This window comes from Falco punctatus (assembly GCF_963210335.1).
Source record: "Falco punctatus genome assembly, chromosome: 6".
In the NCBI taxonomy this organism is placed as follows: Eukaryota; Metazoa; Chordata; class Aves; order Falconiformes; family Falconidae; genus Falco; species Falco punctatus.
In genome coordinates, this window is record NC_137585.1 from 90,754,782 (window position 1) to 90,768,497 (window position 13,716).

At 37.4% G+C, this 13,716-nt stretch overlaps 1 protein-coding gene across 2 annotated transcripts in view; it reads right to left on the reverse strand.

Moving 5' to 3' along the window:
* The window catches only part of CPNE8 (copine 8), a 110,416-nt gene that overhangs the window by 59,011 nt on the left and 37,689 nt on the right, over positions 1–13,716 (reverse strand). For both annotated transcript variants that reach the window (XM_080391755.1, XM_080391756.1), the window contains 2 exons: positions 12,442–12,518; positions 970–1,033 (listed from right to left, as the gene is read on the reverse strand). In XM_080391755.1, coding sequence (XP_080247881.1) covers positions 970–1,033; positions 12,442–12,518 — 141 coding nt within the window. The remainder of the gene's footprint in view (positions 1–969; positions 1,034–12,441; positions 12,519–13,716) is intronic.

A 13,716-nucleotide genomic window follows, 5' to 3' on the forward strand; every position in this document is an offset into this window, starting at 1 on the left:
ATTGCTTTCCTCATTTCAGATTTGCTACCTTGCCATTGCAAACTCTTCAAAAGATACACCCTACAGCCCCATCCAGTACATACCATGCTTTGACAAACTGCCCCCCTCTCAAATTCCAGCCAGTCTTTCCCACCCCATACCTATCACACTTGCTATTCTTTCTTCCAGTCTGTTTCCCTATGATTTACAGGTAGCTGCTAGTTCATTCCATGCTGGGAAGCAACTGAGCTGGCCTGACTGTCAGGTGTCTTCTGATCATTAAGCCTCTTCCTCTGTCCAGTCCGCTTCTCCACGAACCCCAGGAGAGGGAGGAGCAGTGAAACTACTGGGGAAGGTCATGACCACACCAGGTCTCTCCCCTTAACCAGCCAAATCGCCCACTGCGCTCCCACCCCCCGATATTCTTCTGTTTTCAACTAAATAAGTAGGCATCTGCCACTAACAGGCCACGGAAATCTTTACTTTCTTTACAGTTTAAACTCATCATTTATGGTGATTCCTTGAAATACCTTACTATTTTTTCCAGTAAATATTAGTTTCACATTTTTAAAATAAATTCCTTGCTATTAGCATAAAATCTTTTAATGATAAGGGTAAAAATCCAAAATACTTTGATGTTCATGTAATGTCAATATTCCATAATGCAAATATAATTCCATGGCTGAAACAAATGGATCATTGTTAAAAATTGGACACCAAGAGATTAAAATGTAATTAAATACTTGAGAAAACAAAAAATAAATTTAAAATCCATCTAAGAATCAAAACCTTTATGCTTTGTATTTTTTTTGGCTTCTTCCTTTTTCTCCTGTCTAAAACTAAGAGTAACTGATAGGAAAGACGTATCATAACTTCTTACATATATCACAAAATGCAAATTTATACATTATACCTCTGACAATCTGGTGCAGTGTAAATCACAAAATAATTTTCATTTTATTTTATAATAAACAATAAACACACACTTACTCGGCAGCAACCTAGTTCCTCTGCTGTGACTATGACTGTTCCACATTTCTTCCCAGGAATTCCACTGCAAGAAAATACAACTACATCACCTCCATTCCTTAATATCACTTATGAAAGTTACAGGTGACACAGATAAGCAGAAGGTAAGCTTTCAAGTCACAAAACTGATGGCATGCTATACAGTTTCCCCTTTCTGTCACTTGTTCTGTGTAAAAAAGTTGGTTTATCCTAAGTGAATTGGTAAACAAGACACGTATTTCTTCTAACAAGCAAGAAACAAGTTTCAATTTTAAAGGAAATGGTTGAAAAAGTTTAAATAGGATGAAATAACAGTATCAAAATTTTACTTTCCTTCTCCTTCCTATTGATGTTTTAGAGATGTCTCTACAACTTACTGATTTGTGAAAAGCATCCTTTTGCAAATTTTCCTTAAACCAAATTCCTAAAATATATTTAATACTATACGCCAGCCCTATTTTACAATAATTATTCTGAAATGTTTATGAAGACACATCATAATCTCACCATCATGTCTGATACAGTAGTTGCAAAGTAAATTATAATAATTATAATTCACGCAGACAGCAATCAAAACATGCTGCTGCAACACCAGAAAGCACAAACCAGATCCTTAGCATAAAGAATAATATAGGAACATAAAAGACACACATAATCTGATACTATAATATGATACTATAACCGGATAGTATTCAATGCTAGCAGCCTTTGGGGGGGCGGGGGGGACATGGACGACGGGTGACAGCAGAGGGAAGTACAAATATTAGGATGCAACTGTTTGCATGATGCTATACTATTAATGAGAAGTTCTGCAATATCCTAATATCTAGTAATGTGTCCATTAGCATACACCTTGGCAATTACTTCTAGATTTTTTTCAAAACTAATGCTATTGCTTATGCTCATTTTATTTCTAGTTCTTTATTTCTTTACTTCTTTCTTGAAAATAATTATTTTAATAAAATTACTTTCCAAGAAGACATTAAGGTAAAATTGTATTTTCAAATTGATCATATTTTTTAGGTTTTTCTAAGAGAACTAGAGGGCACTCCTGTTCTTCTGTTATGACAAAGCATTAATGTCAATATTTAGTGTTGTTCTTATTTTACTTAATAAGTTCCTTTATCCTTTTGAAATTTTTTTACAATGCTCTACAACTTTAGAGAAGTTTAGCAAGACTGGTAAAATAAAGAACTGGTGGGAAAACAGTTCTTAGAAGAAGTTAAAAGTTTAGAAATTATGAATAGAGGAGCAAATACCGCTGCAAATTTATGCAAGCTCACTGAAACTCTTGTTTAGAAGTTGATGTTAAAGTCTATCCGGCATACATCAGGGAATCCTGCTCCTATACTGCTGCAGTCATTTGCTGGTAATCAGAGTGCTACATGACTGCTCTCCTGGACGTCCTCAGCGCTACATGGGAAGTTTGAATTTCACGAGGAAAATAGTGGATAGGGAAACTATTCAAGTCTTTGTTGTGAAATTTTAAACAACAATTTCAATACATACAAAACTCAAGGCACTCTTCCATTTAATTTGGTATGCTTTATAAACTACAATAAGACAAAACAGAAGAATTTTCTTCAAATAACAGAAAAAAAATAATCTGGTCATTCCAAATGTTACACAGCATGATTCACAGTTTTATCAGCATCTTCAAATCATATGGGTTTAAATCTGCCATGCTTCAACAGCTCAAGACTGAAAATTACCCATCTTAGTCTCTGTAGCAATGAGATATTGAAATTGAATTCTCAGATTTTCAAAAGATGAAAAAGCTGTGTTTTTTCTTTTGAACAGTACTACTTAAAGCTTCAAAAACTTCTGAAATTTGGTAGTAACAGCAGTAGCAGAAATGACTTAGTGATCAGGGTGATATTGACCTTACATGGTAAAATGTTTCAAGGAACAAATGACCGTGACCCCGTCTTTGACAGGGAAGGAAGAAATAGAAATGTCAGAAGTGTAAGTAAAAAACCAGAAGTTCCCAGCACTACAATTCTGTAGGTTATGCCAACACAAATGGAAAGCACTGGTATCAGAATTACCATTACCTGAACCAAAATTCTTCCTACTGAAGTATTTGAGGCCAGTTATCTGTGCCATTAGGGACATATTTGAGACATAGTCTGGGCAGGGACAGTACTTCGAAGTAAAAGCATCAAGCATTTCCTTTGGTATGAAAGTCAAATACATTTATCCCACTTCCAAAAGATTATTGTGTCAGATGCTAGATTGTGAAAAATACAACTCTGATCACCTCCTGAAGAGCTGGAGGCCTGAAGTAAAATGCTGCTAAGCAAGCCCCATTTCTGACAAACTGGTCACTGAGCAGTTGCCATTTGATAGAGAACCTTGTGCACTCTGCCTGCGGTTATAACACACGGCAGACAATGCCTGCCTGTCTCAGACTGAGATTTGCACATGAAGACATTTTTGGGAAGACATGCTTTACTTCATCTTATGGACGTGAAGGCCAAGAGATGCCCAGCCCCAAGAGATACATGTGTCTGGAATAATCACTCTGAAGGATGGGAGGAAACTGGAGAGGCAATCCCCTGAAGATATTTGGGCGGTATGTAAGGAAAAAAAAAAAAAAAAAAAAAGGAATTCTTGATTGTTGAGCAGACGTGAAAGGTACACACTGTATAGTCATATCTGAGAGCAACTTGGGGTAAGGTTTGGCTTGATGTATTACCAAGGTTCTCAAGGTCATGTGCCTTATAAAAGAAGGATAATATTACCATCATGGCTGGCAAATAAGTGAAATACTTAATAAGAGTAGCACAGAACTTCTCTACAGAACAGAAAGGTTTCATTATTCAGGAACTAAAAGCTCTACCAAATGACCTCTGCAGTTTGTGATGCTATTAAATACAAACTTTGTATTCTTGCCTTGAGACTACATGCAGGAAAAAAAGTACTGGACCGTTTGCAGACACTAAAGTGTTTGTTCTCTTACAAACTACCTCACAAACAATTCATTAAGAAAGAAATTCTTAAATGTGAAGTCAGCACCCTGACAAAAACTTCAGCAGTCACAGATCATTCTAATGGAAAGACCTTTAACTAGCAACAATGCCTTGTGAGAAAATAATAAATTAATTTCAAGCTGGTCTTATTGTATGAAAATACATTACTCGGACATTCAGCATTATGGACCAGACCTTCCAATTGAAATACTGACTATTATTACCTTGAAGATAAGCATGTAAGAGTTCCACTTGTTTAAATCCAGAACGCAGTGCCACTGCCCATCCTCTTTAGCTTTAAGGAATAGCTAGTATTGAGCTGCCCTTGAACTGGTTCTATAGCACTGAAGTGACAATATAGAGTTTACGTTTATTTGAACCAATTTCTCAGGGTAAGTTTCTCTGGAAAGAGTTATAGATCAGGGTTTGCGGAGTAATAACGAGGCAATCTGTACTGCATAACCATTGTCAACTCCCAACACTCAGTGCTAGTTATCTAATACTCAGATATAGAAAATCTACCAGTCTAAGTGTGAATAGGGTGCAAACTGAATAAAAGAAGATAAAATACGAGGAAGATGTACATTTCAATTGGTTCTACTAGTTTGAGAGCCCAGAACCTGTAGGTGTTCTACAGTGGTCACCTTTTTGGACAGTATTTGAGGGAGCAAATAATTTGACTGTTAGAGGAACTGAACAGAAAGCCATCATCAAATGAAAGGTCCTCAACAATACCTGCATGTATCTAGACAAGATACAGCCTTGAGGAATAATTATTGTCTCTTTAGAACAAACGATTCCATGACTGAGACACCACATCTACAGCACCTAGAGAAGTTTGAAAGGACACTCTGAAGACCACTTGGGCTTTAACAAGGACTGAAAGGAGGACCTTTCCTGACTTGGTAAAAAGTCAGAAAAAGATGAAAATTTATTTGGGAATTCAAACCTGAGAGTTTAAACCTCCAATTTTGCAAGCTGAAACTGCAATGAGGCAGAGGATGGAACAACTTTCAGACCATTCAAAAATTTACAGTCAGCTCTGAATTTACAGAACCTAGCCCTCTGCCAGTCACAACCACAAATAAGAGGATAGGACAAATATATAGGAAGTCCCAATTCCAGTGTTCAGATGTTTTTCTATCAATTATGTTCACAGCAAGATGACAGGAGAAAGAACTTCCCAAAATAGGCCAGCTGGCTCTAGTACAGCCTCATTAGCAGGCAATGGCACTCAGATGTGAATAACTAGCATAGAATGCTCATTAAGCTTTGCAGTGGCTCTGCCTCCTCATTAAAGGGAATCCCTACAGGAATGCACTTTTAGTAGGTCCTGAAAGAAGCACTGCTCAGAGTTATAAACGTGGCTAGCATTTTCTGTTTAGGAAGACAGAACAGGCAAATATCTAATTCTGAATAATGTCTGGGAAGGTGATGCTCTCTTCAGAGAAAAATAAAGCTGTATCATTTTTGGAAGCAGATACATCTGCACCTCATCCTTTCATGCTGGGGCACACAAGGCCCATCTGAATAAATCTTACACACGGAGCTTGTCTTGAGAAGGCATTTAATGAATCTAGTAACCCAATAGGTAAAGAAAGTAAACATTACTGTTAAAATGTCAGATTCTCCATTTCACCTGCTTTGTATGAATAGATTTATTTTCCAAGAGAAATTATCCAGAGCAAATGTTCACCTCTGTACCTGGCCAGTCTGTAAAATAAAGTGCAACACTGAAGTGTGTTCTTGAACAAAACTGCTCATAGTCACAGGGATACCAAGCTACTGCACTACCATACCAGAAGCAAGAGCCTTCTGTGACAGACTGCATCAAATTCAAAGACCTTAACGGTGGCAGAAGCAGAGGAAGGCTCAGGAGACATCCTCATATATGCCAGGACCAAATACTATTAGGTTCATGCCTCAGCGGCATAATCTGCTGGTGCTTATAAAACCAATGAAACTAAGAGTCATGCCTGTCATGAAGGCAAAGAAGAAAAATGTGCATGTATATCTTCACTTTTGCATTCACCAGGAAGGCTAGTAGCAAGGCATGTTTCCGCCTGCCTGACAGACCACTGCAATGGTGTCACTCTAGGCTTGAGATGTTTTACCTTCATTTTGATGAAGGACAAGAGTATCCTTTCATGCTAGACTTTCCAAGGGAACTTTCCCTGGTGATACACAATCTGACTGGGAGTTGGCCAGCTCACGGCAGCCATGGAGTCCTGAATCTCATGTAAATATCCAAAGCAGATAGATCTGAGGTTTAAGCTTAAAGTCTTTCTTATTTTTATTTTGAAAGAATGTCAGAGCACACTTGAATGCCAATCAGAAAATGGAATTCGTGCTTCTCAAGCTGCTGAAGTACAAAAAGTGCTACTTCAGTAGGGTAGCTGATTGGGACTAAAACAGCACTGGGCATTCTCTTCTTTGTACATCCATCAGCAGAGAACAGAAAAGGCAAAATGTTAATGAACTTCAGAAATACTGTGAAGAGAAAAAGCTCTCTGATCTTACGTGACAGATCATAAAGAACATTCAAGTTATGTGAACGAGAACTTGACTTTCTAAAGAGAATGGCAAATTTAAAGCAGTAAATGTCCTTAGGAATGGAAGACATACAATATTATCAATTTAATTATTGTTACTTGAATACTGAAAGACAGTAAACACACACCTATAAGCAAACAATACTGAAATGCAATGCAATGGTTTAATGAAAAAAATAAAACAAGTATCTCCTAGACACCAAGGTATCCAGGCTTCAGAGAGCCCAGAGTGAACAATCAACCAGGAGCAGTCATCTAGCCACAGCACTGTCAAAAGAACCAATGACAAAATAAAACCTGAACGTTGGGAAGAGCGGATAAAAAGTCATGAACACCTTCTCATTAGCATTAACAAATACCTACCCACACCATATACACAAAAAGGAAGGTATATGTAAAAATCTTTCAGGGGGATAACTGATTTGGGTCCATTTAGTAGCTGCCATGTAACAGAGTATCAGAAGCCAGACCTGAGCAATGCTTGTTCACCCAAAAGAAAATGTATTGCAGGCCCACACAATTGTGAAAAAATTTAAAGACCTTTCTGCTATAGAGTCTTCACTGATATATTTTCCTTTCTCATAGCTAATTTTAAACTTTAAACTTCATCTGTTACTTACTTCAGACTTTAGTTAACCTGTACCAAGTGACAACAAACTGCTGAATGGATGATTTTTAATCTATACATTTAAAATAAATTTCAGGAATTTTTTCAGAAAAAGAAAGCATAGCGTGCTGAATAATTTACCATTCTGAAGACAGAAAGAACTATAAAGACCTTCAAGAAATCAGTAAGATTTGTCTTAATAAATAGGTATTGAAAGTCTGCATCTTCTTCAACCAAATCACCACAGGCTTCCCATAAAGTCAACTGACAACTAGTCAAAACAGTCAATGGAGTTGCAACAACACAGTTCGCTGTGGCAGTTAGCATAAGTTAGGCCTAGAGAGTGAAAAGGAAGGGAACTTTTATTTTAGTAGAAGTAAACAAAACAAGGCACCTGTTGTCCCGATTGACACGGTAGTGTTAGCGTGCTCAAGTAGTGAGACTATGTGACCAACCTGCTCACCATCAAGAACTAAAAACATGTCCAGAACAAGTGGAGAGTGTGTGTCCCCACCCCGTGGTGCTGAAGCTCTCCTAGGACAACCCTGGTAGGAGCTGGCAGGAGCTGTTTCTCTAATTGGGATACTGGAGTTCCCCCACCTGCCTTGTACCTCCGTGCTCCTATGTGGGTGTGAAGATGGGACTTCAGTGGGCTGATGGCTTTCCTGGGATGGGTCTGGAAGTGGCCAGGGCAAGGTACTGTTTGGGCTCCCCCACCTGCCATTGTGCCTCTCTTTTCCTTTGCAGGCATGCTTTTTAATCACATAACCAAACACACCTCTTTTATTATGCCACTTACTATACTTGACCTGAAGGCTATTTCCTGACAGGTTTCTAGAAATTTAATATCCAGAATGGAATTAAGAAGAGAATCACGAGACACCTTTGTCTAATAACCACAATATTTGCTGAAGTTAACCATTTTGTATGATTGTGTTAGAAATATGACCATCTGATTTGGCATTGTTTGTTTATGCAGGGTTTTTTTGCAGGAGCTAGATTACAATTCGCAGTTTCCTACTGTTCTACAGTAGCCATAATCTATTAAACAATAATTTAACATTTGTGATACTGATGCAGTCAATTTCAGAGGGTTTTTGGTTTTTTTTTGGTTGTTTTTTTTTTTTTCTCTTGTTGGTTGTTTTGGGGGTTTTGTTAACCCTTTTTTTAGTGTTAAGTTTTAGACAATATTTCATTGCAGACAGCTTGTGATTAGCTACTGAAATTGAAGGACATCTTAAAAGTTAAGATTCATCTGCAAACCCTGATGACAACTGAAAGTGACAGTTTTAAAGTACCTTTCTTCTGGACAGTTTTTCAAGTAACTTAAGGAAGTGATACAGCGAAGGATTACTACTAACATATATTGTTACTGTCTGCATAGGTATGTTTTTAAGTTTGAATAGTATGTTTGTGAGATTTCTCCTGAGTTATACTGCAGATACTGAAACCTGCCTCACTTGCAGAGTTGAAGAATTTATTTACCCTTAAAATGGTATAGTTCTCAGTATGCACAGCCCTACCAGCGCAGAAAAGGGAAATAATAAGGAACATGCAGTGGTATTAATAGAATTGTTTATAGGACAATTAAGCTTTTGCTTTAAAAATAAAGAGTGTAATAAGTACTGGTATAGTCCTTGGGGAAGGAAGGTGAGAAGGGCAGGAGAGGTTGTGGAGCATGCAGGGAAGATTACTAAGGACTTGTCATAAAGACAGAGTGACGGTGATCAGGCAACTGAACTGCATTTGGAACCCCTCAAAATGCAATAAGTAAACATATTTGAAAAAAATGCAGAAAAAATGCATTTATTACTAACCACAATTCTGTATATTAAACAGAATATGAATCATATTGTTAAAGAATGCTGCCGCAGTAATGATCACAGCACTGTATTGGGTGTGCATGGCAAGGTTTTGGTAGCAGGGGAACTACAGGGGCAGCTTCTGTGAGGAGCTGTTAGAAGCTTCCCCCATGTCCAACAGAGCCAATGCCAGCCGGCTCTAAGAGCGTCCCATTGCTGGCCAAGGCTGAGCCCATCAGCAATGGTGGTAGTGCCTCTGGGATAGCATACCTCCAAAAGAGGCTGTGGCCCCATGGGAAGCCCATGCTGGAGCAGGCTCCTGGCAGGACCTGTGGACCCATACAGAGAAGCCAGGCTGGGGCAGAGGTGCTGGCAGAACTTGTGACCCCATGGGGGATGCAGAATGGAATGCTGTCCCTGAAGGACTGCACCCCATGGAAAGGGCCCACGCTGGAGCAGTGTGTGAAGAGCTGCAGCCCATGGGAAGGACACATGTTGGAGAAGTTCACGGAGGACTGTTTCCCGTGGGAAGCACCCCCACTGGAGCAGGGGAAGAGTGTGAGGAGTCTCCCCTGAGGGGGAAGCAGCAGCAGAAACAATGTGGGATGAACTGACTGCAGCTCCCATTCCCTGTTCCCCTTCACTGCTGGGGTGGGAGAAGGCAGAGCAAATTGGGAGTAAAGTTAAGCTTGCGAAGAAGGGAGGGGTGGGGGTAAGGCATTTTTAAGTTTTGGGTTTATTTCCCTACTCTGACTTGTAATCACTTAAATTATTTTTTTCCTGAAGTCGAGTCTGTTCTACCTGTGACAGTAATTGGTGAAAGATCTCTCCCTATCCTTATCTCAACCCATGAGGTTTTTTGTTATACTTTTTCTCTCCCCTGTCCAGCTAAGGAAAAACAATAGAGCGGCTTGGTGGGCACCTGGCATCCAGCCAGAGTCAAACCACCACAAGCACTCATGAAATTCAGCAAGAGAACTAACAGCTTACACTTGTTACAAATCAATTTGAAACATCTGCAGTTGGCTGTAAATTAGGGAAACTAAATCAAAGGCCTATTTTGACAAAATGCTAAGTGAAAATGCTTTGCAGACTTTTCAAGTTTTTTCGTGTTATTCAGTTTGTCAGCATGAGCTGTATGATAAACAAGTCCTGCTGAATATCTTAAATTTTCCCTCGTACAAAACCCAAATGATTGGAAGACATTTACAGACAGAATTTTGTCAAGGCTAATGGACTAGAAGGGCATAATTACAGGAATGCCTCCCCGCAAAGCAGTGCTAGCCAACCCCTGAGGTTTATGATTCAAAGGATTTGTTTCAGGTATGTATAAGTCTCAGAAATTCAAGAAGATTAAATCCCGTTAAAATGTTTTCTAAACTTAAAATATAATTAAAGTTTACCATAGTTTTTGTAATGGAAATATTTCTTTTACTTCAAAATAAAGCTCTTATGATTTCATAAGGACCATTAGATTACATAGTTTTAATTTAAATCAGGGGTCCTCAAACTACGGCCCGTGGGCCAGATACGGCCCCCCAGGGTCCTCAATCCAGCCCCCTGTATTTACAGAACCCCTCCGCCGGGGGTTGGGGGGGAAACCAAGCAGCCGCAGATGACTGCCTGCCGCTTCATCCGCGCCGGCCCCCTGGTTAAAAAGTTTGAGGACCCCTGCTTTAAAGTGTCTTTCAGTTTATCAATTTAAATGGTCTGTCCTGAACTGTTATTTCATCCAGAATGAGACCTCGAGACAACATGAAATTATTTTTGGCATGGAAATAGGAAACCTTCAGATGCTTTTCCAAGTTTACGCTTGCGCTGGAATTGTAAAAATGTAAAAACTGAATTGGGTTCAAGTATTGAGAAGTTTTTAACATGACAGCTCAATGCTTCAAAGTTCTTGAAAGAGAAAATGATAGCTGTCATACTTGAGTCTCCTTGAAGCTGGCCACTGTTTTCAGTTTAGGGCTACCTCCACATGACATCACCACACTATTTGATACAAACTAAAGAAATTATTTTTTTTAAAAATATTTTACCAGTGACATTAATTTCTTTACATAAGCAAGAAAAAAGGCTCTAATAAAATCTAGGGGAAAAGATTACCATTGGTGTATGTTGGGCACTGATAACAAAATACTGACTTCTGAGATTTTTCACAGGATTTCAAAGCTACTACTTAAACTAATGTTTAAGTTTGTAGTTGACAGGTACAGGATACAAGATATGTACATGAAAAGGAAAGTAGTGTATAAACCATATAAACCACTAAAGATAGATATAAAAGGGTCACCTGTGTAACAGAAATGCTTAATTACATCAAATATATACATAGAAAATAAAATTTACAGCTAGAAACATATTTCTTAAGAATTTTACACCAGATCAATAACACATCATTAATATAACTTGATCAGGGAGTTTTCTTGTATTTGCAATTATGCTGAAATAATATCTACATATATTCTGAGTTTTGCAAATTATTGTAGTTTGTCCAGATCCAGGTTCTTATTATTTGAATACAAGTCAGAATATGTGCCCCACGTGGTGTTTTCAACCACAGTTTGGCCCACAGTAATATAAAGCTTCCTAAGCCTGAGAACTTCATCTGCCCTTAAAAAGAAATCAGTGATGAAGAAAAATAAATGAAGTAACCCTGGTACATAACTCATAATGAACCCAGTAAAATAGGACAAGAAACACTCCATCAGACAGAGTAATCAAATTCATGATCATTCTCTGCAGTGCAATTACTATTAAAAGCAAAACAAAAAACTCACAAAAATTCCAAATCAAAAGATATTACCATCACGTGAAATGTCCACCTATACTTTTAAATATTTGCTTTTAATGTCATATGTGATTTTTTAGCATACATTTAAACAAAAATTGTAAACTATTTTCAATTATTCAAACATTATTTAGGAATAGAAAATGAAAATTGATCAAAATTTATATTTTAAAAATCTGTACGCCCCTATGAACAACAGTACACAAACATCAAAATCCTGTTGGTGGGAGAAAAATCCACTGATCATAAGGAAGTTTTGATAAATTTAGTAGGATAAATAGAAAATATTTAATACTCCAGATTGCCTTATTGTTTGGGTATTGTATTCTTGGCAACAATAGAAACATAAGTAGGAATGTTTTTATTTGAAACAGTGAGGATTTTCTTCCTTGATGCTTGAACAAAAGGCAATAAAGATTTATGATGTATTAATCGGCAAACTAGAAGGAAATATATTTTAAAAATTAGTATACTCAAACTACTTCTAATGCAGGATGTAATGAGGCTGACAAAAATTTTGGATGAGTCAATTCCTTTCCTAACTGTCCAAATTGAAACTTAAATTACCATCGTCTACAAAGAAAGGCTTCTGTTGTACCTAACAATCTGTTCTCTCTTAGAGACCATGTCTGTCAACGTCGTATATCAAGATACCTCACAGCAAAAAACCACAACTCTCACCTCATGAAGCAGTATATATTTACCCACTGTTCAAGAATGACATACTTACACAATTGATTTTTCCAGTCTGCTCCCCTGTGATCCAACTATTTCTCCCAGCGTACAAAACATTTGTCCCAAAAAATCCTGAAAAGCATTAACATAAAACCTGAGAATTCATGTCTCACATTGAAACAAATGTGGTTTCCCATTTATCTGGACTATTCACTATAGTAAGAACACGTTCTGCTGAACTTTGCATCTTAATAATAATTATGCAATAACAAAGCATAAAGCAGACACTAATACATATTTCAAATAACACTGGGTTGCATTTATAGAAGTAATTCTAATGCACTCCACTATTTTTATGTTATCTTTTTTAGCAACAAAAATTAAACTGAAAGGGTAAAAATTTAAAAGCATTAGAAACATGACTGTTTCTTTACCTTCTTTAATTAGAGCATTTTAATAAATTTCTCTTTTATTAAGAGATTCTACACAGATTTTATGAATTTCACGAAAGTTAATTTTGTTGGCAGAAATTCAAGACTGCACAGGATCTGTATGAGCATCCTGGATTCACAATTATACACAAGCATTACTTTAACAACAGACTTTATCTTCCTGTTTTATAATTTAACTGTATAACTAAAAATCAGGTAATTTTCACATCTCCCTGTAAAACAAGTATTATAAAGATATGAATGGAATATCAATCTGTTGTATGTGTATTGAAAAAAATGTTATGCTGCAGTCCAACTCTATCTTGCAGGCGACAAGACATTGCTACCTCTGTTCTTCCAGCATCACTGGCAGTAGTCATAACAGTAGCTTTTTAGATTTGTTCACAGACAGTAATGAGAATCGAGACACTTTAATTCCTTAAACACAGCAAACCATAACTTTATGATACTGTGTACAGTAATGAATATCTGTACAAGTAGTTCTGACTCTTCTCTCAGTCCAGGCCACTCATTCTCACCTCTGAGCTGTGTCAGTTATGGGTCCATATAGTGAATTGGATCTGAGAACGAAGCTCACTCAAGAGGAAAATAACCCTTCAAAAAATAAATTTTTGAAATATGTTCTTTAACTGATCTGACACTGCAACACTATTTCCATGAAGACTAAGTCTTTTTAAATGGCTAAAATTCATCTGAAAATACTCAGCTCCTCATTCATTTCCAAAAACATCAGACACTACATATTCTAAAATAATAACATTTTCTGCACCAAAACCATGTATTCCACAAGTTTTCCTGGTTTTTTTGTGGTTTTTTTTTTTTTGTTGTTGTTGTTTGGTTTTTTTGGGGTTTTTTTGGGTGGAGTTTCTATGATTAAT